The sequence below is a fragment of the Harpia harpyja genome, chromosome W (genome assembly GCF_026419915.1).
Source record: "Harpia harpyja isolate bHarHar1 chromosome W, bHarHar1 primary haplotype, whole genome shotgun sequence".
Classification (NCBI taxonomy): Eukaryota; Metazoa; Chordata; class Aves; order Accipitriformes; family Accipitridae; genus Harpia; species Harpia harpyja.
The window spans coordinates 32,225,716-32,251,088 of NC_068968.1; the positions used below are offsets into that span (position 1 = coordinate 32,225,716).

Genomic DNA, 25,373 nt, shown 5'->3' on the forward strand with positions numbered 1-25,373 from the left:
CTAGCCCCTCCAGGATTTCCCCCCCCTCCCCCCCCAAAAAAGTATTTCAAGCTCCAGAAGCATTTCCCCCCTTGGTCCCCATTTTGGAAGTTTGTCTGCAAACACAAGCTGGGCAAGGGGGGGGACGACCCTGGAGCCATGTCCCAGCCCAGGAGGGCTGGCCCCACCAGCACAAGGTGGCAGGCAAAGCCACAGGGGTCCTTCACTGGGGCAGGGAGGCAGACATGCACATACCATGTCACATGTGTGTGCACACACAGGGTCTGTATGTGCAAGCAGAGCTCACTGCTGGCCCGACTTGCACCGCACAGGTGGCAGCCACCCCGTTAGCTAGAGTGGGTGTGAGTACACATGTACACACACCGGGGTCCTTGTGGACACACACAAGTGCCACCCCAGCACTGGGCTGGGCACACAGACACACCGTGAGCAAGGCTCATGCTGAAGTTAGACGCTGGCAGGCACCCCAATGTCATCTTATTCACCAGCTGACAGGGAGGGAAGAAGGGAGAGAAGACAGCAGTTAACGCCCCAGCCAGGAAACACGGGTGCTGGGGATGGGGAGCACAGGAAGGTGGGTGTGCTCTGGTGAGGGGTGAAGGGCAGCCAAGAGAGGTGGGAATGAAGGATCAGAGGCCCCAGGTGGGGAGCCATGCTGCCAGCATTAGCTCATACTTCAGCCTCAGCAGGGCCAGGGGAGCTGGGGTGCCCGGAGGAGGCTGGCTGCCCAGACCCAGAGGCTCCCAGGGCTGGAGGAGCGACCTACACCCAGAGCAGCCACAGAGTCACTCTCTTCCTCATCCCCCTTTGCACCTTATTTCTTCCCACCCTGAATTGCTTCACTGCAGTTTTCAGCCACTGGATCTCTCTGCTTTTGAGGAGAGAGACCTATCTTTGCCAAATACCAAGTCTGTGTGGAGGTTCGAATTCCTTCCCCTCCCCAGTGAAATATGCAGGCTTTCCCACTATTCTGCCGGGAGCCATGTTTTCCATCCTGAATCAAATAACCCCCTTTCTCGAACCCTAACCATACTTGATCACGCTCTGTGTGAGGTGCTGGTTCCCATGGGGACCCAGTATATAGCAATGGTCTTGCTGCTGCCAGGGAGCAAGGCAGCATTGCATCCGCCATCTCCCTTCCCATTCCCCTACATCCTTCCTGCTCATGGCTTTCCAGGAACCTGCTGCCCTCTGATAAATGTGACCCACATGCTTCATTCCTTCCTTCACAGGCCAGAGTGCTGTAGAGGCTGGGGGTGTGTGGTGGTGCATTTCTTTCCCCCTCTCCAGGCTGATTTACGAACTCGGGAAGGCTCGCTAGGCCTTAGCATAAGTGTAATGAGTCGGGCAGTTAAGTGACCCTTGACTGTGCCAGGAACTCTTACACAGCTAAGACAGGGAGATATGCTGTGTGTCTCAAGGACTCCTACTGCCCAGTGAAGGTGGGGGGACAGGAGTAGAGATAGCCAGTTCTCATAACAACCTGCAGCCAGTTCTTTCACATAACAGCCTTGAGACATTACAGTCCTCCCCTGACAATCTTGGAGCATCCCGTATCTATGTTTTAAGTTATTCTCAGACAGTCTCGGAATTTTCCAGCGCAGCTGGGATTCTAGCAATTTGTTAATGATGAAAATCAATCATCTCCTGAATCTATAAACAGTGGTACTAAGTGAGGCCCTTTGAGCTCTCCTGGACTGCAGCAGGCTGCGACCAGCATCTCCCTCTGAGTGGGACGCCTCTCAGAGCTCGCAAACTTTCCTGTTTGCGAAAATCGGAGGTCTGTCGCCAAAAGCCGACACGACCTGGGCTGATTCTCTTTGCTCCTTGAGGCTCAACCCTTCACCTGTTGAGACAAATGCCGAAGCATTTGACGTGAATATTTTCACTGACCTCAAGGGGAATTTTTAACAGGTATACCTCCTTTTCTCTCTCTTTTACTCTCTTTTATTCTCTTTTTCTCTCTTACATGTATTTCTCTTAGTGTCTTTATGCACGTGTGTACTAACCTGAATAGTTTATAGTAAGTATATTATAGCAAGTATATTATAAGTTATTACTTTCAAATTTATACTTAAATTACTGTCATGAATTTTATTCAACTGTGAATGAATTTTAGGCTGCTATTATACTCATAATCCCTTTAGATATAAACCGTTGACCAAGTGTGGGACTAGGAGTCGATCCAGCCACACCTAGACTCTGACAGGAGTTTAGAAAGCAAGGGGGTCTTCTCTGAACCTCGTGACTCAACAGGAGGGTCTCGCTTACCCTTTCCCACATTTCCTTTTACCCTATTATGTTTTCGGTCCCTATATACCTAAGTTTAGTTTGATTCTGATTTAATTTTCCTGTGTGCATTTCATCCATGTACTAAGTAATAGAGTGAACCTTGCCAATGAATTCTGTGAAGTCGCACTTCTATACAAATTTCTATTAAATCATTTTTCTATTGCTAATACAATTGGAGGCGATTCTTTAAGTGATCCAAACCTCTCTCTCATTTTTAAATTCCCCCCGTGACAGGGGGTCGTGACTTTATTCTGGACTCACTCATGTGGGGCCATCCCAGCAAAGTCATTAGAGCTGCATGTGGCTCGGAGTCCCTGAGCTGATGGCACACAGCAACAGACTGTTTGCCCTCATAAGCACATCCAGACAAAATGCCACATTATTAAGTCTGCTGTCTGCTCTGAAAACGTGTTTAAAACTGCTGAATGATCTCTATCAGGAGCTGAAGGCAGCCTGGAAGCTATGAGCTTACTAAGATGCACCTTCAGTGAATGTTTCAGGGGATGTACCGCATGTATGATATTCAAGAGATGCCACATGGCAGCTGGACGGTTACACCCAAAATACAGCAGAATAGCGTGTTCCTGCAAGTAGGCTGACCTTGGGCACTGCCACAGTAAGTCATTAGCCCAATCATCTGTTAACAACAGGTCAGCCAGAGAATTTTTCCTTAGCACTACAGCCTTGGCTGCAATGACTTATGTGACTTCCAGACAGATGTTTGATCTAGATGCAGAGGACGGAAAACTTGCTGCTCCCCTTGGAACTGTACCCCAGTGGTTACCTCCTTTGGATAAAACCATCCTTTGACCTCCCCTCTGTCCAGCTTCAATTTCTAGCCATTGATTCCTGCCCACCTCCTCTTTGTGCTGCCAGCACTGGTTACCCTCTGCCTAAAGGGGCTTTTTCTGGTGAACCTGAATGGCACACTTACCAAGCCCTTCTAACCAGCTTAGTGAAACCCTGCTGCAGAGCTGACTCGCCCTCAATCTTTGTCCTGACCCCAGTTCAAGGGCTCACGCAGCTCCGCAGGTATGGGTCTGTGCATCCCTCCAGCACCCTCAACTCCACCTTTGTGATCTTGCCAAGAATGCAAACTGCTGGGAGGACCTCACTGGATCCTTTCTACCACTCTCTTGGTTAATGCAGTCTTAATTTACTTCTTGTAAACTACACTCATTTTGTAGGGCAGTTAATTAAAGCAGCCAGCTGAAGTCCTCAGGAGGACTAAGCTAGAGGAAGACTGGATCAAAAGGGTGTAGCTGGCGCTTGCAGTCATCACCTCTGCCATCACAGGCACTGCCCCTCTCCCACTGGCTGAAGTCTCTTACTCCCACTACTCTCACTGGAAGCTGCTTCAGGATTTTGCTCCCGTGCTGTCAAATTTCCAGCCTCCACCTGTTTACAGCCAGTTAATCTCAATCTGTTGTTAGCCAAATACCTTTCTTCAGAACCTGTTCATTTCTCTGACATCTGCTTCCATGGCAGGGGCTCGGCCATGTGCTGTGCCGGCACAGGCAGTGAAGGGGGCTGTGCAAAGACCTCAGTGGGAGGAGGCGCAGAGCCCAGAGAACCTTGGGGGTTTGAGGAGCACCCTGGCATCCATGGGCAGCCTCTGCACGCTCTGGGAACCAGGGCAGGGACACTCACCACCAACACATGCTCCAGCAGCTCCAGGTAGCCATCAGTGCACTCCTTGCCAAAGTGCAGTGCCCGCTGCCACATGTCCCTGCTCACCTCTGGGTGGTAGGTGGCTTCCTGAAACCCAGAGACAGTGAACCCCAATTCACATCCAGGCACCTCCCCTGCAGGGTGCACGCTGCCCCTCACAAACCCATGCTAGACCCACAGCCCCTGCTGATCCCCGCCGCACCTTGCAGGTGCGCAGCATATCTGCAATGGCACAGCAGCTCAGGTTCGCCGTGGCAATGACATCCTCCTGCCGACACGAGTTGCCAGCGGCCACTGCTTTGGCTGTGGCCATCATGATGCCTTTCGTCATACGGATGAAGTCCTCCGGAGTGGAGACCTTGATGGGAGGCATGGGGGAGGAGAAGACCTGCGAGGTGAGAGGCGGCAGTGAGGCGTGGGGGCAGCTGGTGGGCAGGACAGCAGCCGCGCCATCGCGGCTGTACTCACTGCCAGCTCTTGGCGTATGTGCTCTATTGTGGCCTCCAGTGCCTGCGTCCCCTTCGTGGCCTCATCCTCGATGGCCTTCACCGTCTTCAGCAAGGAAGTGACGTTTGTCACCATCACCTGTGGAAGGGAGAAGAGCACCAGGTGAAGCCCCACACAAGCTCTGGGCTGCTGCTGGCACCTGTCCTTCCCTCGTGGTTTGGTCCAAAACTGCCCCGTCCCCATACTCTACTCACACCACCTCATCTTGTTCTCCCATCAATGTCTCCTCTGCATATTGTGCTCCACCTTTTATGTGCCCCTTCCTCCCCCCTTGCCCTGACTGCCTCCCAGTTGTCCTCCTGCCCCCAGGCAGGCAGAGAAGCCCCCCTGCTCTTTCTCCAGCCCCCTGCCCCATCCCCTCCTTCCCATCACATCCAGTTCAGACCTTGGCAGAGTTCTTCAGCTGGTAGACAGCAGGGTCATCCCCAGCTTTGCCAGCAGCTGCCTTGGTGGCACTGATCAGGTCCCCAAGTGCCTTGGCCACATCCTTCACAGCATTGATCAGGACCACCTGGGGGAGAACAAGACCAGGGCAACAGCTTGGCTATGGTTACACTCAGGCTGGGGCTAGTGTGGCCCAGCAGTGGGAAATTTAGACACCCCAGGGCACACGGTATACACGGAGTCCAGCTCAGCCAGCACCAGCCAAAGCCCAGCCAGCCCTCTCCACAACACGCAGAGTCCAGCCCAGAGCACCACACACCACCTTCAACCCTCAGCCCCTTCAAGCAAGCTATGAGCAGCCTCTGTTCAACCCCACACACCCCATCCCACCTGAGTCTCCGGGTCTTCAGATCCCAGGCTGGCAGCACCCAGCTTCACCACCTCTGCTAGGTGGGTGATTGTGGATGCAGAGGACTGGGCAGCCTGGGCTAGCTTCTCCTGGCTGGCTGTGGCATTCTGCACCAGCACCTTGGTGTCCTCCACCAGTACCTTGGCTGTCTTCAAGATGCCCTCCCTAGGGAGAAGAAGGGAGTCAGAGAGGACACAGCCCTCCACACACACATGCTCCTTGGGGTGTAGAGAGACTCTAGACCCTGCCTTCTGTACATACAAGCTGGAGGGGAAACAGAGCCAGTGTGACCTGAACTTGCAGCTCTCCTTGGGGCTGGTCCACAGCTCAGAAAGACGAGAGACTGCAGGACATAGCCTACCCCCTATCTCTGGCTGAGCAGAGGCTGGGCGAGGCACCCAGGTACCTGTGGTCAGCGAAGGTCTCAGAGTTCTCCCAATTGAGGCTTCCTGCCGTGGCAAACATGATGGTGGTGTCGAGGTCAGCAATGATGCCAGAAACAGTGCTGGCTGCTGTGATGCAGGCTTGTGTCCCACGGTTCCCAGCCTGCAGGGCTGCCAGCACATGAGACACCTGCAGGGTACGAGCAGGGTGACTGGGGAAGCATAGCAGGTTCAGGCAACCTCCACCGCACACCTCCTCCGATACCTCCCCAGGATGGAGCTGCTTCACACCAAGGAGGGGAATTGGGAACCATGTGGTCTGGACACCCCTTCTTAGCTTCCATATTTTTACCTTGTACCTATCGTGTTTGGGGGTCCAGGAGATATTGGACTCTGCTAGTTTCCAAATAAATAAAGTTTGCACAATGGGCATCAGAACATCGCAGCTCATTCCTTCTTTAACTGCTCAACTCAATTTCTGTACTTGGGCAAGCACTCATAGGAGAACACGTTTCCTGATTGGAAAGCAATCTTGGAAAGGAAGGACCTTGCAGGAGGCCCTGAGTATGCAGACACGTGCCAGGCACTATGAACAAGTGTTTGTTTTGCTTTTGTAACCTTGCTTATAAGCATTGCTGCTCTACCCTTATCAACTAGAGTTTTTTAGCCATATTTTTGTCTGTTATTCAGAAGTGTGCTCTTTAGATTGACTGACGGACAGGATGCTTTCCACCATGCCAGCAAAAAGTACAGGAGAGATCAATCACCCAGCATGAGCTGCAGGCTGGCTAGAGATGCATCAAATGCTACACCCACCGCTGCAAGAGCTGATTTGGAGGGCCTTGGGCTGCCACCAGTATGTAGATTAGTCTTCCCTGGCAGGACATCATCGGCATGTCAGCAGGCAGCACCTGGATGTCGCACTCACCCATCACAGCACCAGCTGCTGTTACAAGTACCTGGAGAGGGGGATCCATCCTCCACCCCATCAGCTGAATCAGGCCAGGGCAAGCGTGGCTGAGAGAGCTGACAGAGCCCAACAGGACCAGGGGAGGACCCAGCGCAGTGAATCCAAGGGCACGTGGCTCAATCCAGCATCCCTCCCCACCTCGCCACGCCACTGCACCTCTCTCCGGGCCACTCACCTTCTCAGAAACCTTGCGCGCACTATCAGCTCCTTCTTGGTGTAGGCATCGCTGGGGCTGCACTGCAGGGCTCCAGCTTTAGTGACCAGGGCAGCACAGCTGTGACCCAGCTCCTGCACCCGGTGCTTGATGCGGGAGCCAATCTGGAGGGGAACACATGCGTGAGAGAGCCAGCAGGGAACTAAGCCCCGCATCCGTGATACCCAGTGGGAAACGCCAGCCACCCCCACCCAGCTCCTCTCTCCCAATCCTCCCAGCTCAGGAGGAGGAAAAAGGAAACATGGCTTTGCTTCGCATTTCCACACTGTGTTGGAAGGGAGGTCTGAATGCTGCCTGCCCCCAGCTCCAACGTGAGGTTCAAGTGCCCCCATCCTCTGCTCTCATGCCCCAGCAAAACCTGCTCTGCCCCATAGTACACCCCACGCTCGCACCTCTTCGTTCTCGGCAGCGAGTGCAGCCAGCTTGGCCTCTTGCGCCAGCTGCCTGTAGTCGTTGGTGAGCTGGTTGGCCAGTATGCCCAGCTCATCTGGGTTGGTTGTGGATTTGGTGACCTGCTGATGGAAGAAGAGCAGGAGGTGGAGGGGCCCTACGCTGGGACAGGCAAGCAAGGAGGGTGGTGACCCCGCCTGGGTGGCAGGCACCACTTTCTGTGGCAACAGGCTTGCTTGCACTCACCATCTCCTGCACAGTCACTGCAATGGCCTTGGCCATCTTTACCATCGTGGTCTGGTAGTCCACAAAGGTCCCCTCTGGCTCACCCATTGGCCCATCATCCAGCTGCAAGAGACCATCAGGAGAGTCTGGCTCCAGCCCCAGCCCAGAGACCTTGTAGGGTTTGACTGACTCTTCCTCTCCTCCATCCCCAGCCCTGGCTGGGTCCTCTCCGTGCTCCCCTCACCTGGTTGATGGCCTGGGTGATAGAGTCCACCATGCCCCCCACGACACCTGCAGCACTGGCTGCCTCGTTCAGGGTGGTGGTCAGGTCCTCCACCGCTTCCTTCATCATCTGCATGGCCTCCTCCAGAGCCTCCTGGGTGTGGGCAGCTTGCTGCAAGGATGAGTCAGAGCAAGAGAAAGCAGGCAGCAGCTCCCCTCCCACCGAGGATGCCACACACTTACGGCAGCCCCAGCCAGATTTCTGTCTCTGGCATACACGTGTGCGGCACAGGGCCAAGCCTCTCACGTGGCACCCATGCGCGAAGGGGAGCATGCTGTTGACATGTGCCCCTCCTGCTCACCTTCAGGTTCCCACTGGCCTCCTTGGCCGTATATAGCATCTGCAGGGCAGACTCAGCCAGCGTTTTGGTCTGGTCCAGGAGGTTCATCTGCTGCTGGTGGTTGGGTGTTTTGGAGGCAGTGCCAATAGCTGCTATAACGAGCGGCTCAAAGTACTGAGCCATCTGGGACACCTAGGGAAGAGCAGTGCCAGCAGCTTCCAGCCCCGGCTGCCTCGCACCTCTCCTCCTGCCACAAGATCCTCCGCATGCACCGAGCGCCTCATCAGCAGCTCCCCATCCCCATCCCCGCGTTACCTTGTGCCCCAGCTGCGAGGCCTCAGCTCGTGCCGCGCTGGCCACGGGTTCAATCAGGTTGCTGATCTCCTGAACGGCCGCAATCATCTGGTTGTGCAAAGCCTGTCGCAAAGAGAGAGAATTGCATAAGGCTGCAGTGGGGCCGGGGTCACTGCGCGTTGCTGGGAGCCAGGGGGAAGGACACCCGCCCCAGTTGAACTTGCAGCAGTGTCCCCAACCCACCTCCTGGGAGATATCTTCTCAGGAGGGCAGCTGCTGGCTGATGGCAGTGAGGGAGGCCTGGTCCACCTCCCGCATGCATCTGTTCAGTGCCTTGATGGCTTCATCACTCTCCCGCTGTCCCGGAGCTTTGTCCCTGCGTGACAGATGGATCAGCCTGGTGCTGGCAGGCACTATGCCACCCCTTCGCCCCTGGTCTCAGCTGGTGCTGGCGAGGGGCAGGACCCCTTCTCCTGGGCCGGGAGCAACCCGGTGTCAGAGCCCAGGCATGCTGGCATGCGTCCCCATCAACCTGTGCCAGGGCTGGAGGAGCAGCTCCCATACAGGATGAGGGATGGCATCTTCCATCCCATCCCTTGCCTCCCCCCAGCAGCGGCTGAGAAGATGAGCCAAAACGTCCCTGGGGATGCTCACTTGGAGTAAGCCTGAGCAGGGGTACCCACCAGTGGGGACAGGGCCATGGCCAAGCAGGCAGGACTTGCCTCACCTCATGCTGGTGATCAGCTTCTTGATGGAGTCTGAGATGGTGCGAGAGTGGCTGGCCAGCACTGACCACTGCAGTGGGTCCTTGGGGTTGACAGCCAGAGAGCGGGCGGTCTGGATGAGGCCAGCAGAGCTCTCCAGCATGGTCTTGGCTGAAGAGACGATGGGCTCCATGGCTCTGCACCCCTGCATGGGGAGACGATGGGCTGGTGATGCACACAAGGGACTGTGCGTGGGAAGTTACCCCCTCCCTCTCCCATGACCCTCACACTGGAGCAGCCCCTCGAAGCCCAAGGCTTGCTGCCACCCCCCCCAAGCTCCAGCCCCACACTGAAGCCCCATACCAAGCTCAGGGGAAGGCACAGCTCCTCCCCACCCTTCAGCAGCACCTGTCACAGCCAGGCCATCCCCTCCCTGCCCCTGCAGCATCCTACCTCTGGGCTAATCTGGGCAGGAACAGTGGCAAACTCTGGGTTGGAGGCAAAGGCTGTCAGGTTATCCACAGCCTCTATGAGAGGGGCGGTGGCAACACAGCACTGCTCCCAGTTCTCCTTGTTGAATGCGCCGTCCAGGGCCTGGCGTGGAGAAACCAGGACAGTTATCCAGCCGCCACCATGCCCCAAATCCCATCCCCACCACGGTGCCCCAGCAGGGAGACCGCACCTTGATGGTCTTCACTAGGTTGGCCGTGCTGTTGGCCACCTCCTTGGCTGACTGGACGAACTGGCGCTTGGCCACAGGGTTGGTGGTGCGGGAGGAGGCCAGGCGGCATGTGTTGCACAGGGCTGAGGTGTGCTTTGCTACAACGGTGGCTGCTGACAGCACCTGCGGGGAAGAGCAGGGTGAAGCAGGACCCACCGCGTCTCCCCATCCCCACAGCTCTCCCTTCCCGCCAGCCCCATATGGGGCACCAGTGACCACAGAGTTCCCTCTTGGGACCCAAGAAGGATTGTTAAGGTCCTGCACACCCATACAGCCCCCCCATCTGGATTGTCACTGTTGCCAGCTAGTTCCCAGTACAGCTGATGGGGCCTGATGAGACACTACCTGTAATTTTGGCCAACTCTTAGAACACAGTTCTTCCTGCTAGCCTCACACTCCCTTTTGTGCAAGAAAATGCCCGTAACGGTGCCCCACCTCATGCTCACCTGGGACTGGGTGCAGGCAGGGTCCACCAAGTTCTGGCAGGCCATCTGGATGGCTTGGTTAGCTCTAGCAAACTGAGTGGGGTCTACCAAGCCCTGCTGTCCAGCCTGGCTGTTGGGGTCTGAGACCCCCACAAGGTAGGCAGCCTGGGAGCACGAGAGAGGCAGTGAGAGCTTGCGTGCAGTGGGGAGGCTCAGAGCAGGCATGGGCTGGGGAGGAGGCTAGCAGCACCATCCCATGGAGCCAGGCTTGGAGGGGCAGGGGAGGGGTGCGTACGGCAACTATGCACCAGGTGTAATGCTCAGGGCTGGGACCAAGTGCGTCTCACCTGGGCAGCTGCCTCTGTCAGCCCACAGAGAGCTTTGGAGGTGGCACTGATAGACTCGCCGAACTCGGGCAGTTTGCTGTTCTTGGTGTTCTGGGAGATGCCAGCCATGGACTCACCCAGCACCTGCAGGACACACCACGCACCAGTTAGAGACTACCTCCCACTCCCACAGTGCTCCCAGGCTCAGAGCTCATTGTGCTTCATCAACGGAGGAGGAACCACCTTTCCTTTTGTCCCCACATCCTTCCCAAACCTCCCCAGCCTTCCCTAAACCTCCACCCCCAGCTCAGGGCTCACCTTGGAGTTCTCCATGACACTGTCGAGGCAGTTGAAGTAGGACATGTCATTGACGATCTGGGTGGGGTTCTCCAACAGTTCCTTCACTGTCTGCAAGGACATGGCTGTCACATCCAGGGGAAGGATCCATGCCCTCCCACTTGCACCTCCTCTTCACTCCCTCCCACCCCTCGTAGTGGGGCGCAGCTGACCCCTCCTCACCATCTCAGCACCCAGCCATCTCAGCCCCTCCACTGCCTTGGCAAGATGTAGCTTCTCACCTCCAGCTCCCGCAGGGCATTGTCACACTCCTTCTGGCCCGGCGCCTGCTGGGTGCACGTGGTGATCAGCTGGTTAATGCTGTTGGTCATATCCCTGCTGGGAACAATGGAGAGAGACCCACGGATCAACGCCGGCTCCGTCACCCAGCCCCACTGCTACAGCAAACAGCTCACGGGGAGTGGTTCCTCCTACCATGCCGCTGCTGCCAGCTGATTCTTGAGGTTGGGGGCTGCGGGGTCAGCAGAGAGCGCCTTTGCAGCCAGCAGCAGCTTACTGGAGGACATAGAGATGCTCTTCAGGTTCAACACCACCTGCACCTGGTCTTCCTTATTCTGCAAGAAGCCAAGAAGAGTTACCTGCAACAGGTTTCCAAGCTCCACACCAACCCTGGGTCTTCTCTGGTGGTTTCCAAGCTGAGCCCTTCATCCAACTCATCCACCAACAGCAAGGATATATATGGCAGCAACACTCACTGAACCAACCCAAGCCACTTTCCCCCTGCTGCTGCAGTTTTGCACAGCCCCAGACCCCCATCTCATCAGCTGCGTTGGCCACAGCCACCCTAACCACTGCTGCCTGGCCACCCTGCCTGCAGTCAGCTGCCTTCCCAGGCACCCCAAACCTCTCACCATACCCAGGATCCCCCAACGGGTATTTGCTCTCACCAGGGACTGGCTGGCCATCTCCACTCCCACCTGCAGGAACTCATTGAAGTCCTGCCCAAATTTGCCGGAAGATGTGGCTAGGTCTTGAGGGGGTGCCACGTGACGCCTGCACCAGCTTGTTGGCAGACTGGTTGAGCCCCACAGCTGCCCTGTTCAGCTGGCTCTGCACCTCCTGGAAGCTCTTGGTGCTGGGAAGGAACTGAAGGCAGGGAGAGGGGTTAGGAGAGGCGGCGAAGAGGATGGAGATGGAGAATGAAGATCTGGCACCTGCTTGGGGACACGCTAGAAAGGAACCCAGCACGGACAGACTGGCTTGCATCCCTACAAGGCTTCCCCCCTTCCCCTCCCACCCCAGCTCAGCTCACCGAATCCACGAGCAGCCTCTTGCTGGTCTCTCCCACCATGCAGATGGCAGCGTCCATGTCCCGCTGTCCTGGCAGACGGTTGACGCAGCAGCTCAGGGCCTGCGACACCGCCTTGGCCACCTGTGGAGAAGCAAAGAGCGGTCACTGTCCCCCAGCCAGACCCATGCCCTTCCCATGAGCTGGCGGGGGGCACCAGGGCTCCCCCACCTGGGCCAGGTGCTGCTGGCTCTCTGGGTCACCAGGCTTAGCCACCGCTTTCCACACCTCCTCGATGAGGTTGTTGGCTTTATCCATGATGTAGCCAGTGCACTCCAGCATGGCATTCCGCACCTGCAGGTCGGGGGTGCTGGCCGCCACACCGCGGGCAGCCTGGCCAAGTGAGCACAGGGCCTGGGCCACCTCTCGGGCAGCAATCCCTGGGGGGGTGGAGAGGTCAGTTGCTACCAGCACAGCCCCCTCCCCTCTCCCAGACCCGGCATGGAGACCAGTACCTGTGTAGTTCTCGTTGCCCTGAGCCACCTCTCCCAGGAGGTGAGTGATGGCAGAGCTGACAGCTTTTGTGCTGTTCCCCAGGTCCTGGGTACACTTCTCCATCTGCAGGGGGGATGAGTGGGGACATGCTGGTGGACTGCACCTCCAGCCTCCAGCCTGGTGGCTCCCACACCACCCTTCCCCATGCCCTCACCGTCTCTCCCGGCAGAGGCTTGAGCTTGCTGTCGCAGGCAGCTGCCTTAGCTTCCTGCAAGTCCCTCTCCAGGCTCTGCACGAGACCCAGCGCGGAGTCTATCTCCAGGGGTCCACACGCCTCCTGAGCCTGCGATGGGGAAAAAGGGAAGGTGAGCGGGGCAACCGCCGAGCCCACCCTGCCACAGCAGAGACTGTGACCTGCCACCGGGCTGTCCTCATTGCCCCACCGTCTCCACCCTGCTCTGCGTAGCTGGGGTTCTGCCACATGACAGGACCCAGCCTCTCACCTTCTGGGTGGCCGTGTGGAGCTCGGCCAGAGCCGTGGCCAAGTTCTTGGCGCACTGGCTGAGCTGCATCACGGAGGCTTGGTCCGTGATGGTGGGGACTGTGGCCTTGGCTGCAGCTACCATCTTCCCACCAGGCTGCCAGGCCAAAAGAAAAAGCCGTGAGAAGGGGACAAACATGCAGCATCTCTCTGCTGCCCACGTGCAGTAGGTTTCCCAGTATCTTAGGAGGGCCAGGCACGGTATGAAAGCTGTAACACCTGTGCCAGCTCTGGCACAGGAGTCTCTGGGCAGTGCAGATACCTGCAGGAAGTTCTGGCTGGCAACAACGAGAGCCAGCTGGGCGCTGGCGCTGTCCATCTGGGACTGGCTTCCTCGCATGCCCTGCACCAGCATTGGGATCTGCTCTGCCACTGCCTGCCAGAGAGGAGGGTCATTGGAGAGGCTTAGCTGGGAGGAGACGGCCCTCCCCATGGATCTAATTCAGGACCAGTGACCAGAAGACTGGCTCCCGGGGGAGCCACATGAGGACCCCAAGGTCTGCCTGCCCACTGAGGCCAAGCACAGAGCCCTGGCATGGCTGACGGGAGAAGGGACAGAGACAGGTGGCACAGGAGATGCCAGGATCTGGCCTGGGCCCTTACCTTGCAGCTCTGTACTAGCTGCTGCTGCACAGCAGGGTTCTTGTTGGAGGAGGCAGCGTGCTGCGCGGGCAGCGATGGTTTGGGTTGCGGAGACAGCAGCTTGCTTGGTTGCGTGCTGGTGGGGGGCAGCACGAGTTAGCACCAGTGGCAGAGCAGCCTACCCCGGAGCCTTCCTGCCATGCACCAGGGCCCAGCTCCCCCTAAGCTGCTTCTCCTATGTCTCCACCTGCGACAACGGAGCATCCCTAGCACCCTTGATGCCCGTCATCCCAAAGCAACACAGTGCGCACAAGGGAAAGGAAGGGAGCAGTGGGGAGGTCTCTGCAGGATGCAGCATGGACACTGTACATGAAGAGGACTTTATCCCTCCAGAAAGCTCAGAGACACGGGGACTCCCAGCCAGGTCTCATTTGCTGACCACGTCTGCTCGCCCTCCACAGCCCCTTGCCCAGCATCTCACCTCCAGCTTGTGCACAAGCTTCTTCTTGATGGCATTCTGGGCTGCAGCATTGGTTGCCGTGCGGAGCCTCTCTGCCACCTCGCGCAGCCGCTGCTGCTGCTCCTCACTGTCTGGGTGGGCTGCGGCTCCCTGGAGAAAGCAGGAAACCCATCACACCTTGCAGGGGCCACCGGGTCCCTTGTCCTTCTGACAGCAGCGACTGTGCTCTGGCCTGATGCTGGGGAACACCCCCCAGGCAGCCCAGCTGCTTATGGTGCTGGGGATATGCCTAAAGCCTCTCCTAGAGAGCTCAGCAGCAGGAGATCTAACAGCTACTCTGCTACTATCCACAGCTTCAGGAGGAGCCCCACTCCATTGCACAGGTCCTTGGCTCAGTGCAGGACCTTACTCTGGGAACTGCTCCCCAACCCAGAGGCTGCTCGTCCCCTCTGCAGCACCGAGCCAATGGCATCAGATGGGGGCCAGCGCCTATCCTCCTGCACGCCATGAACCTTCGCAGCTTCCACCATCTTGGCGGTGGCATCAGCCAGGATCTTGGCTGCACTCAGCAGCTTGCGCGAGTTCTCCAGGTCAGTCTCTCCCTCCACGTCGGCTTTGATGGCGTTGACAAGGTCAGAGGTGGCCTGGGCCAGAATACGAGCCTGACGCACCATTTCCCCTGGGAAAGAAAGGAAGGGTGGCCTGTTAGCAAGTCCCATGGGCTTCCCGATACCTCCCCACCCATCATGCTCTACCCCAGGTGCCATCAGCCGCTCTCACCCGCGTCACCCATGGAGCTGAATATGCTCTCGGTGATGTTGAGGATGGTGTCGGTGGCCTGGTCGTAGCGCCCGATGGGCTGCCCGCCCATGGCGTACTGCTTGATATGCTGCAGCAGGTCGTTCAGGGCCTGGGTGACGGCTGTGGCTGCCACCCCCCACCTGCTTCAGGAGCTGGTCATTGCTGGTGGCCACCTTGGAGGCCTCTATGCAGCCCTCTGCCGACTTGGCCACCAACTTGCCAGCCTCGATCAGCTGCTCCTGGCAGACTGGGGAGCTGATTGTGGGAGCCACTACCTGGAGGAGAGGAGAAAAGGCTGGGAGGCGAGTGTGGTGTGTTCCTTGTAGGAGCTCTGCAGGGACAACTGTCCCCAACTTCTGCTCCTCCAAAAAGGATATTCAGCATTGGGGGGTGGCAAACACCCGAGGCAGCCCATGCTTCTGGTTCCAGACCCCTAACATCCCACCTGAGGACATGTAGTCCTGGCACACCTACAACCCCACCGGCTAGAGCCACCACCACCCAGGTGATGCTTGCAGTGACGCCGAGACAAGGGTTAACATCACTTACCTTGGTGCAGGCCACCAGCTGGGAGGTGGAGAGGGCACACTGGGTGGCTGCAGTGATCACTTGCGTCTGCAGCGCCGAGTCCTCCATTTTCTGAGCCACGTTCTTGGCTTTGAGCACCAGCGTGGCGGTAGCACTGGCCACCGCCTTCGCCAGCTGCATGAGCACATCCTGGGGGGAGACTGAGAGGGTCAGCACGGGAGCAGCAGTGGGAGCACCAGCAGCGGGGGGGGCTTTCATCCACTCCAGCCCAGCACTGAACACCTGGAGTGGCTGGCAACACCTCGAACCCATCCCTACCACGTGTGACGGCCGGCAGTGAGGTTGTAACCTGGCTTTGAGCCTGCACCGTGGCACCTCCTTGTGCCAGGACGCTGCCATGACCACTGCCCAGAGCAGCTCGGGCAACACTCAGCATCACCCCAACACCCGTGACCTGTTCACTGCCCGCTCCCCAGGCAACAACCCGCACCGAGTCCCTGACTGTACCACAGTGACAACCTGCTGTGAGGCACTGCCAGCACTGCCCAGCTTTGCACCCCATGCCGGGCTCTAGCCAAACAGCAGGCACAAGCCAGCCATGGGCACAGCTGCACTGTGGGCAGCAGCCAGTGCCATCCCATGGCACTGCCTGCCCATGGGCTCACCCCACCAGCAAAAGGTGAGCAGGAGCTGCTGCCCACACTGGTCACCTGTACTGCAGGCATGCCAGCTATTTTTTAGCTCTTTAGCAACAGGCTACATCTCTGCTGTCATTCCCAGGGCTAAAGGAGGGGTATGACACAGCAACCAGCCTCCTCTCCCCCAGGGATGGCAGAGAAGGCATAGGGCCACCCTGCCAGCATGCAACAGGTAGCGACCAGCACACAATAAACTGCTTCCCCACTGGGCACCAGACCCGTGGTGAGTGGCCCCGCACCCCACGGCAGCTAAGCCTCTGGCCACCAAACCAAAAATGCCACAGCATCTCCTCACCTCCTGCAAGCCAAGACTACTCCCATTGCAAACCATCAACCTTCCAGACAGGAGGAGAGGCTGGAGAGCACATGCACCCAGCTCCAGAGTCCTCAGACCGCAGCATCTGACTGTGGCAAAGAAGCAGCCACCCCGCCAGAGGAGCCCAGGGAGGGAAGCAGATACGCTTGGGTCTGGCAGCTGCAGGGCAGAGCACCCCACGTGTGCAAATTGTCTTCCAGGTCCTAAATCTGCCCTTTGGAGCTGCCCTGTCCTGACACTGTTGCCTGGCCATGCATGGCCCCCTGCCCTGGTCCTAGCTTTTCTGCTCCCCTTGGCTCTCTGTCCAGGCTTTTCCACTCATGTTGAGGCCATGCGGCTGCAGTGAACAGAAACTCCTCCTTTCTGGAGTCCGTTTTGGTCTATACTACGGCTGGATCCCCCTCCCCAGCATGGTGTGCTACCTCCCTTGTGCTGGAAGCAGCAGTTGTGGGGAAAACAGGCCAGCTGGAAGCCAGCTCAGCCAAAAAAAAAAAAAACAAAACCAAAAAAACCATCCCACGAGGCTCCGGCCACCCTGGTTCCCAGTTCCCCGATGGGGGCAGGCAGGCAGCTCCCGACCACGGGCAGGGGGCGGCAGGCAGGAGCTGAGGCAGCTGTGAGGGACGATTCCTGGGGCAGCACTTGCCCAAGCAGTGACCTGAGTGCGTGGACTTCTGAGAGCTGACCACCAGAAAAGCAGATTTTTGACAAGAGCCCTTCTCCAAAGAGTTCAGCTGATCATCCCCAGAGGAGCACTCCTTGCATCAGAGAGGTCAGGGACCACCAAGCCATGCCTACAGTCCCCTTTTACCATCTTTGGGTCAGAGGCAGGCAGGATCCAAGCACACTGGCTTTCTGGGATCTACATGGAAATCCACAAGATAAGAGGCATTATATCACAACGGCTCTAGGGCCAGAGATGGGCAATGGCCTGTCCCTTCCCTGAGCAAAGTCACTGCCATGCACAGGGCCAAGCTTTGGCCTGGAGCCCTCCTGCTGGTCCTGTGCAAAGGCTGATGGTTTTAGGGAGCAGGTGTCCCTGGGTGCCACCAGGTGCACTCACCTGGAACTGAGGGTTGGTGTCACTCTCCCCAATCTGCTGCAGCAGCTCCCCGCTGGTCTGGCCCACAAGGCCGGCAGCCTGCAGGAGATTCTGGCGAGGCTGCGAGGAATGAGGCAAAAGCAACACCAGGCTCATGAGCAAGCCCTAAAAACTGTCCTGATGGTTCCCCTTGGCTTCCACCCACCTCTTGGCCCCACGGCCCCTCCTGCCCCCCACCTCAGCACTGGCAGGCTGCACCATTTTCAGCAGGTCCGAGACAGCGCTCGCCAGGTTCTTGGCTGCCTGCAGAAGCTGCCGCCCATTCCCTCCCTCGTCCTCCATCAGCGCGGCCAGCATCTTCATGCCCTTGGACATCTCCGTCAGGTTGGAAGAAATGGTGGTGATGGCACAGCCCACGGCGGTGTAGTCTGTGTCTGCTGGATCCCCTGCACAGGGAGGAGATGAGTCAGGATGGGATGTGCTTCAGCGATGCCCCAAGAGCATCCCCATGCCTGTCACCGATGTGGTCCTCCTTCCCAGGAGCGGGGGGAGAGACACCCTGGCTCCTAAGCCAAAAAGACGGTCGCATTGGCTGAGTTTGGGCAGGAGAGCCTGGGGAAGGAGAGCTACACTGTGCCGCGGCTGTGCTCAGAGCTATAGCAGGGACTGGACAACACGCTCCTGGTTCAGAGGATGGCAGGTCAGCCAAGGACTGGGAGGAAGGACTGGGCTGGGCACAGGCAGAGATGTTGGGGGATGTAAAGGCAGGGCGAGCTGCAGGGGCACAGCTAGCTCTACAGGCACATTAGCAGCAGTTGGGGCTGATTTAGCTCTAGCTAGGGCAGGCTGTCTGGCTGTCTCCTCCAGTCTCTGATGGAGGGCAGGAGATACAACCTTCAGCCAGACAAGAGAGACCAAGCCTTCTCCAGAGACAGGGGCATCCCTGTTCTCCAACCCTCCATATACCTGCAGTGAGGTTGACCACCGAGGCTGTGCCAGCAGTGATAGCATCCACTTGGGAGTGGATCTCATGCTTTGACTCATCCATCTTGTTTTTGCGCCAAGCTTTGGATGCCTGAAATTGGGAGAACAAGGTCAGGGGGGTGATGGTGGAGGTGGGGAGCTGCACCTACGCTCACACAGAATAATGCAGGAGAGAGGAGACATGGAAGAAGAAAGGAAGAACTGTCACCACCCAAAACTCCCCAGCCCATCCTGACCAAGCGCCCCCCTCCGCTTCTGCCCCCAGAGCTGGATACAACCCCACCTCTTTGCAGGCAGCAGATCTTCCTGGTAGCTGCTGACACCTCTCCTAGGAATGTGGCCAGCCTCACCCAGCCTGGCCAGCAGCCTCCAGTGAGGTTCCCCCCAGCACCCCCTCTTCACCCAGCACTCACAGCATCCTGCCCAAGGGGTGGCAAGGTTTCGAAGTCATCCAGCGTGGCCTGGGCTGTGTGCACAGCTTGCATGCTGGAGTTGATGGTGCCGGTCAGGGCTTGCTGGGCTGAAGTCTGCAACACAGGGACAGATTGAGGTATGCCAGGGGCTCCACGTCTAGGCTCAAATATTCAGCTCATGCACCTCCCCCCCCAACGTGGTGTAACATGCTGTTGATGACAGCGCTCTAGGCAAGTGCCTCTGCAAAAGGGGGGTGCACCCAGCAAAAAGGGGGTCTCCCCTCTGCACCTCCCCCTGGGAAATGCCCCAGCCCACTGCAAAGCATCTGCCCAGGGTAGGCATGAGTGAGTCCCGCAGTTAGGCAGCTCTTAGGGAACAGATGCAGAGGGACCTTTTTAAATGCTTCTCTGGCTGCAGAGAAGGGGGGGACACCAACACCAGATGCAGGGCTCTGCTGTAAACCAGGGCTGGCTGGGCATGGCAGCTTGGGGGGGCACAACCTGAAGGAGAGGTCATGGCTGCCAGCCAGGGGAAAATGCCAGAGTGGAGCTCAAGTTTGCAGGAGGACACCAGCTCAGCCAGGCCAGCGGCACAGAGCCCCTGCTCTTCATGGCAAGCAAATGCCTAGCTACAGACCCAAATGGACGGGTCTATATGAGCCTGATGGACACCTCTCGGAGTCTGTGCCCTAGGGTGGGTGCAGGGAGAGCTTACCAGGGGAGGCATGTGCCCTCGGTGCATCTGGCCACTGGTGATTTGCAGTTGAGCCTGCGGCATTGTGCCCACCTGGAAGTTTTCTGGCCCTCCAGCCCCTGTCCGCATGATGGCTGGCAGGGCCACCGAGCCCAACCCTGCCTTGCCTACATGGTTAAACTGCTGCTGCAAGATGGTTGACCTGAAACAGGGAGAAATACCAGGTCAAGGGATGCCCATGGCCCTGGCACCAGGCTCTCTGGGAGTGCTGCTGCTGAAGGACTGGCAGCTCTTCCTCCAGACATGCTGTACTGCAAGCTTGGCTGGAGCCTGCTCTCCATTCAACTTCTGGTTGGCAGCTAACTTGTTCCTAGAGGACTTCTTTGGAGACACGGAGTCTTCCAGCATGGTGGACTCCTCATCCCCCTCCAGTCCAAAGTGGTCTTTGCTCTTTTTCTGCAGAGGGAAAGAGAAAACATGTCAGCCAGCACACACCTCCCAGCCTCCCCCTCCTCCTGCAGCCCAGGCACTATACCAGGGCCATGGGGTTCCCCCAGCAGCACCGTGTGCCAACGGCTGTCTGGAGACAGCTGGAAGGGGCACCCTGCACCCCTCTCCAGAGAGAAGACTGTTATCAGTGCCCGGCTGCCCTTCCCAGCACATCCTCACCTTTTTCAGGATGATGTCAATGTAGCCAGCAATCAGCTGGGCAATCTGTTCCCCCTCTGTTGTCTGCACTGAGTAGTAACCATCCTGGTAATCTCCAAAATCCTGCAACGGCATGGCACAGGGTAGCACTGGAGCAGGGCACTGGCAGCTATTCTGAGCCAGCCCAGTGCCAGCCTCCAAAACAGAAGCCGGGGCTGGGAGAGGCACCGGAGGAGGGCAAGGCTGTCCCACTGCAGGGCAATACCCAAGAGAGGGGTTAGCATGAGAGCAGCCCCCCCACAGGGGCACCACCAGGGAGGCAGGGTGGAGGACCAGGGCTGGCCCCTACCAGGGTGAAGCTCTTGGGTGAGGCTGCCCAGCACTTGATATTGGTCAGGCTCCACTCCTGAATCACTTCCTTGGTCTTCTCATCCACGCGCATCACGCACTCCTCGGTGATCCCCAGCAGCCGTGGCACCAGCTTGTTCTTCCCCTTCATTTTCTCCTGCGGGCCATGACAGAAGGGTTACGGGCTGCTCCTGGGACAGATCCGTCCAGGCAGAGACCTTTAAGGCCTCCCTTGGCTACCAAACACCCCCAAGGCCACACTTTCAGGTGGTGACAACCATGACATGGGGCTTGAAAATGAGAAAAAGTATGAACCAAGAAGTGGGAAGGCAGCACACAGGGAAGGCCAAGAAGGGACAGGCAGATAGTGGGGATGCAGGGAAAACTGGAGCAATGTAGGTTGATGGGTAGCAGCTCAACTACAGATGGAGAGATGCTGGAGAAGGGAAATTTTGGCCAGGGGAGCCACTGCTCTACCTTGACCAGGAAGAAGGAGACCCTGTAGGTCTTGAGGGAACGGGCGAGTTTCACGTAGCGAACTTTGGCCTCGATCTCACTCATGTTCCCGCAGTTCTTGTGGGCCTGCAACAGCAAAGAGAGAACATCGCGCTAGCTCCACGGTCCCCTAGCTGTGCCACCATCACCCTGTCATTGCCTTTCCAGGCTCTCCCTGCCCCACTGGCATCCCCTGCCCCTGCTACACCATCCCTCTGACCCTCTGAGACCTCAGGAGCTGCCTTGTCTGCCCACCTACAGCTTCATGCTCCTATTTCTCACCCGCCAAGCCACTACATGCTGCCTCCAGGGACAAGAACAGCCTTAACCTTTGGCAAGGAAGAACAAGAAGCCCAGGTCTTAACACCCCCCCCCCCCCCCCCCATACCATGAAGATCTTGCGCTCCCCTTTCTGCTTGATGTACTCCTTGGGCAGGAAATCCTTGAGTCTGCCAAGAGACAGCCAAGCCAGCTGTTAGTGGCAGAGCCTGAAGCCAGCATTTGTCTTTGCCTACAAAGAGGCCCAACCCAAAGCCTTGGACAAACCCTTGCCAGGGCATGGGCTGGGAGTTTTTGGGAGCAGGAAGGATGTGGGAGAGGTTGCTGCAGTAATGAAAGCTGCCTCAGGAGCCATCCTGCTGAGAGCAGGGTGGAGGTGCTAAGGATGCAGCCCCTCACGTGACATCATGGGAGGCTGTACGGCAGGCTGAGGTCCCCCCCATCAGAAGGGGAGCTGGCTGCATGTCCCAGGGAGGTGCCAGAGGGAGCAGGATGGGTAGCTGGCACCCCTTGTAGCTGGCATGGACCTCCATGCTTGGGCACCATGCTGCAGGGAGGAGAGAGGTCACTCCAGAGACACCCACATCCCCAAGCGCTGTGTGCCGGCACAGTGCTGGGGGCTGCCGAGCTGCTCAAGCCGCCTGGAGACAAGCCTAGGGGCTCCCCAGGACACTCACTCCAGAAAGCCTGGCTTGTGCTTCTGCTCGTTGTGCGGCCCGAACTGGATCTGGCACTGGCAGCCGGCAAACTCACAGGCTTTGTCAAAGGAGACAGGGTGGGAACCATTAAGGATGTCATCGTGAGCCTGCATAGGAAGAGAAGACACAGCTGCGGGCTGGGCAGCCACACAGCCCTGCCATCGCTCCCCTCCACACCAGGCAGGACCTGTTTTCCAGACAGAAAAGAAGTAGCCATGAAAAAGAGGAGGATCTAGGGGCAGGCTGTCCCCTACAGGGACCATCACCATGCCTGGGAAAGGAACAGCAGCAGGACATCAGGGTGGTTCATACCAGGCAGAGGAGACACGGGATCCCCTGGGGAGCTCTAGAGTACACAGAGGGCAGGGCTGGGATTGCCAGCGTTGGCTCTTACCCAGGAAATCTGTCCCAGGAGATAACTGGGCATCCTGAAGTGCCCCCTGTGGTGGCTCCTGGCCAAAACCCTCAGCCACCAGCCCTGGCAGGGGGCTGGCACGGACAGCGGAGAGAGGTGCTCCAGGGGGCTGTACCTGCATGTAGAGCAGGTTGAGCTGCACAGGATCTCGCGAGTCCACGTTCTGGTCGGAGTAGAAGAACTTGCGCCGCAGCAGCAGCGTTTCGTTGTTGTCAATGCCTTGCTCACGCAGGGTCCGGCCGTGGTCCAGCCAATTCACTGCAGGCAACACCAGGGTGTGAGCAAGGATGGACACCCAGGGAAGGCTGGTCCCAGCCCCGGGGCTGCTCACGCAGAGCAAGAAATGGATGTCTGTTTGTTTGGTGCATCCTGGCTCTCATCCCTCTGCCCTGGGCCTCCACACAGGAGAGACTCCAAGGAGTGTGGGCACATGTCCCCTCATCACAGTCCTCTCCACTCCCCTGCATTGGGTCTTCCCCTTGCAGGGGGGCCCCTGCTCCCCTCCTTGCCTGCCAGCTCTCCTTCCCACTTGCCTTCAGCACAGGCTGACCCTGTCCCCAGCACGTGCAGGCACGTACACTCGTCATCCGTGTGCAACTTCTGCTTGAGCTTCTCCACCTTCTTCTCATCTCGCAGCAGGGTCTTGTCCTTCTTGAGGGTGCCAGTAACCTCCTCCTCCTTCTCTTCCATAATCTCCCGAAAAAGTGAGTACTCATCATAGTTGGTGATACCTGCAGGAGCGCAGCGGACCAAGCTCAGCACAACATCACTGCCAAATACAGAGCCTGGAGCGACGCAGGGGTGTAGAGTGGTATCCCCTCCCCAGCATCACATCCCCCTCGGACATCCCCACTGTCAGGTTATCTGCTGCAGAGCTGCTGCCGGTATCCTGGTACCCCCCACCAGACGCTGCCATCTCTCCCCACTTCCCTTCCTCCCCCTTGCTGCTGCCCCCTCCTCTCACCAATCCGGGCACAGATTGTCATGAGCATGTCCATGACTGTTTTGGAGTCATCCACCATCACTGTTTTCACTGTCCCATCCAGCATGCGGATCTTCAGGGGCCGCTGCTTCTTCTTGTACTCCATGGTGTCCTGCAGGCACAGCGGAGCACAGCTCCCAGCAGTGGCACTGGCGCAGGGCGCCCGCATCCTGCCACTGTGCCAACAGCTCCCATCTCCCCAGTGCAATTGAGGGAGGGGGGGCATGGGGTACTGTCGTGGTTTAACCCCAGCCAGCAACTAAACACCACGCAGCCGCTCACTCACTCCCCCCCACCCAGTGGGATGGGGGAGAAAATCGGGAAAAGAAGCAAAACCCGTGGGTTGAGATAAGAACGGTTTAATAGAACAGAAAAGAAGAAACTAATAATGATAATGATAACACTAATAAAATGACAACAGCAATAATGAAAGGATTGGAATGTACAAATGATGCGCAGTGCAATTGCTCACCACCCGCCGACCGACACCCAGCTAGTCCCCTGAGCGGCGATTCCCCGCCCCCACTTCCCCGTTCCTATACTAGATGGGACGTCCCATGGTATGGAATACACCGTTGGCCAGTTTGGGTCAGGTGCCCTGGCTGTGTCCTGTGCCAACTTCTTGTGCCCCTCCAGCTTTCTCGCTGGCTGGGCATGAGAAGCTGAAAAATCCTTGACTTTAGACTAAACACTACTGAGCAACAACTGAAGACATCAGTGTTATCAACATTCTTCACATACTGAACTCAAAACATAGCACTGTACCAGCTACTAGGAAGACAGTTAACTCTATCCCAGCTGAAACCAGGACAGGTACACATCCAGGCATGATGCAAGGCAGCAGAGCAGGCACCCACAGCACCTCCCCACTGTGGGCACGTCTGACCACATAGCTGAGGCGGGTACCAGCTGGAAGGATGTGGGATGGATGCTTACCCCGTTGCGAAGCATGTAGTAGTCCAGAGCCTTCCCAGCCTCCAGCCAGATCCCTTTCTTTAGGTCTTCATCCGAGAGGAACAGCCCAAAATCATTGGCTGAAAAACAGGTAAAGTCTCTGCCATGGTAATCCTAAGCAGGACAGGGCCACCAAGACACCAGCCTGTGCCCAGGGATGTACCTACAGCCCAGCATGTGAAGCACAGCAGTACTATGCATGCTGGAGCCCAGCAAAAAGCTGGCAAACGAGTTTCAAGGTAGATGTTTTACCATATAGTTATCTATGGAAAAAATCACCTGAAGCATGCCTACGCAATGCCAAACTTGGAACTGACCACAACTGAAGGAAGAGCTTGGAGTCATTGTTGACAGCTCTCCAAAATCTTCAGTGCAACGTGTAGCAGCTGCCAAAGCAAGGTAGTAAAATGCTGGGCATCACCAGGAAGGGTGCTGGGAACTGGTCTATAAAACCTAGGCACATCCACACTTTGAGTACTCTGTGGTGGTGTGGTCCGCACCTCCCCAGAAGGACATGGTAGAGTTTGAAAAGATACAGAGAGGGGCAACTTAAATGACAGAGCCTTGGTATGAGGGACTAAAGGAGTTGGGACTCCTCCATTTGGGGAGGAGGCCGAAGGAGGACAGGATCGAAGCTTACAAGGTCTCAGAGGTGGTGAGAAAGTGTAGAAGTGCTGTTCACCAAATCCTGCTCCCTCAGGGCTGGGGTACCCAGCGAGAGCACTGCTGCTGATGCCCAGGCAGTGGCACCCTGGCTTGGACCTGTGGGGATAGCCCCGTCTTCTTGCTGTAAGAGGCCAGGACCACGCCTGGCTTTGCCCTGGGAAAGGTCCTTCTCCACCTTTACAACAACCCCGTGCTGCAGGCTGTCTTGGCTGGCTGCTAAGTTTATAATAAGTCATCTCGTTGGCAGCTCTCTGCAGGGGAGGGACAAATT

General features: G+C 57.5%; 1 protein-coding gene across 1 annotated transcript in view; it reads right to left on the bottom strand.

Annotated features, from left to right (window-relative positions):
• The window catches only part of LOC128136223 (talin-1-like), a 43,920-nt gene that overhangs the window by 4,295 nt on the left and 14,252 nt on the right, over window positions 1-25,373 (bottom strand). The window contains 51 exon segments of the mRNA XM_052775453.1: window positions 3,943-4,050; window positions 4,166-4,351; window positions 4,432-4,548; window positions 4,856-4,981; window positions 5,245-5,428; window positions 5,670-5,836; window positions 6,788-6,934; window positions 7,223-7,342; window positions 7,467-7,568; window positions 7,690-7,839; window positions 8,030-8,200; window positions 8,324-8,425; window positions 8,546-8,678; window positions 9,030-9,211; window positions 9,460-9,600; window positions 9,689-9,850; window positions 10,174-10,317; window positions 10,500-10,622; window positions 10,797-10,886; window positions 11,057-11,150; window positions 11,250-11,389; window positions 11,723-11,806; window positions 11,808-11,921; window positions 12,088-12,207; window positions 12,295-12,503; window positions 12,579-12,681; window positions 12,773-12,901; window positions 13,062-13,196; window positions 13,362-13,475; window positions 13,703-13,768; window positions 13,770-13,817; window positions 14,163-14,291; window positions 14,654-14,820; window positions 14,922-15,078; window positions 15,080-15,217; window positions 15,492-15,659; window positions 17,548-17,646; window positions 17,764-17,972; window positions 18,493-18,601; window positions 18,924-19,037; window positions 19,639-19,819; window positions 19,997-20,073; window positions 20,287-20,388; window positions 20,615-20,770; window positions 21,091-21,195; window positions 21,497-21,557; window positions 22,065-22,192; window positions 22,616-22,758; window positions 23,079-23,231; window positions 23,465-23,594; window positions 24,419-24,516. Of these exon segments, the coding sequence (XP_052631413.1) occupies window positions 3,943-4,050; window positions 4,166-4,351; window positions 4,432-4,548; window positions 4,856-4,981; window positions 5,245-5,428; window positions 5,670-5,836; window positions 6,788-6,934; window positions 7,223-7,342; window positions 7,467-7,568; window positions 7,690-7,839; window positions 8,030-8,200; window positions 8,324-8,425; window positions 8,546-8,678; window positions 9,030-9,211; window positions 9,460-9,600; window positions 9,689-9,850; window positions 10,174-10,317; window positions 10,500-10,622; window positions 10,797-10,886; window positions 11,057-11,150; window positions 11,250-11,389; window positions 11,723-11,806; window positions 11,808-11,921; window positions 12,088-12,207; window positions 12,295-12,503; window positions 12,579-12,681; window positions 12,773-12,901; window positions 13,062-13,196; window positions 13,362-13,475; window positions 13,703-13,768; window positions 13,770-13,817; window positions 14,163-14,291; window positions 14,654-14,820; window positions 14,922-15,078; window positions 15,080-15,217; window positions 15,492-15,659; window positions 17,548-17,646; window positions 17,764-17,972; window positions 18,493-18,601; window positions 18,924-19,037; window positions 19,639-19,819; window positions 19,997-20,073; window positions 20,287-20,388; window positions 20,615-20,770; window positions 21,091-21,195; window positions 21,497-21,557; window positions 22,065-22,192; window positions 22,616-22,758; window positions 23,079-23,231; window positions 23,465-23,594; window positions 24,419-24,516 (6,635 nt within the window).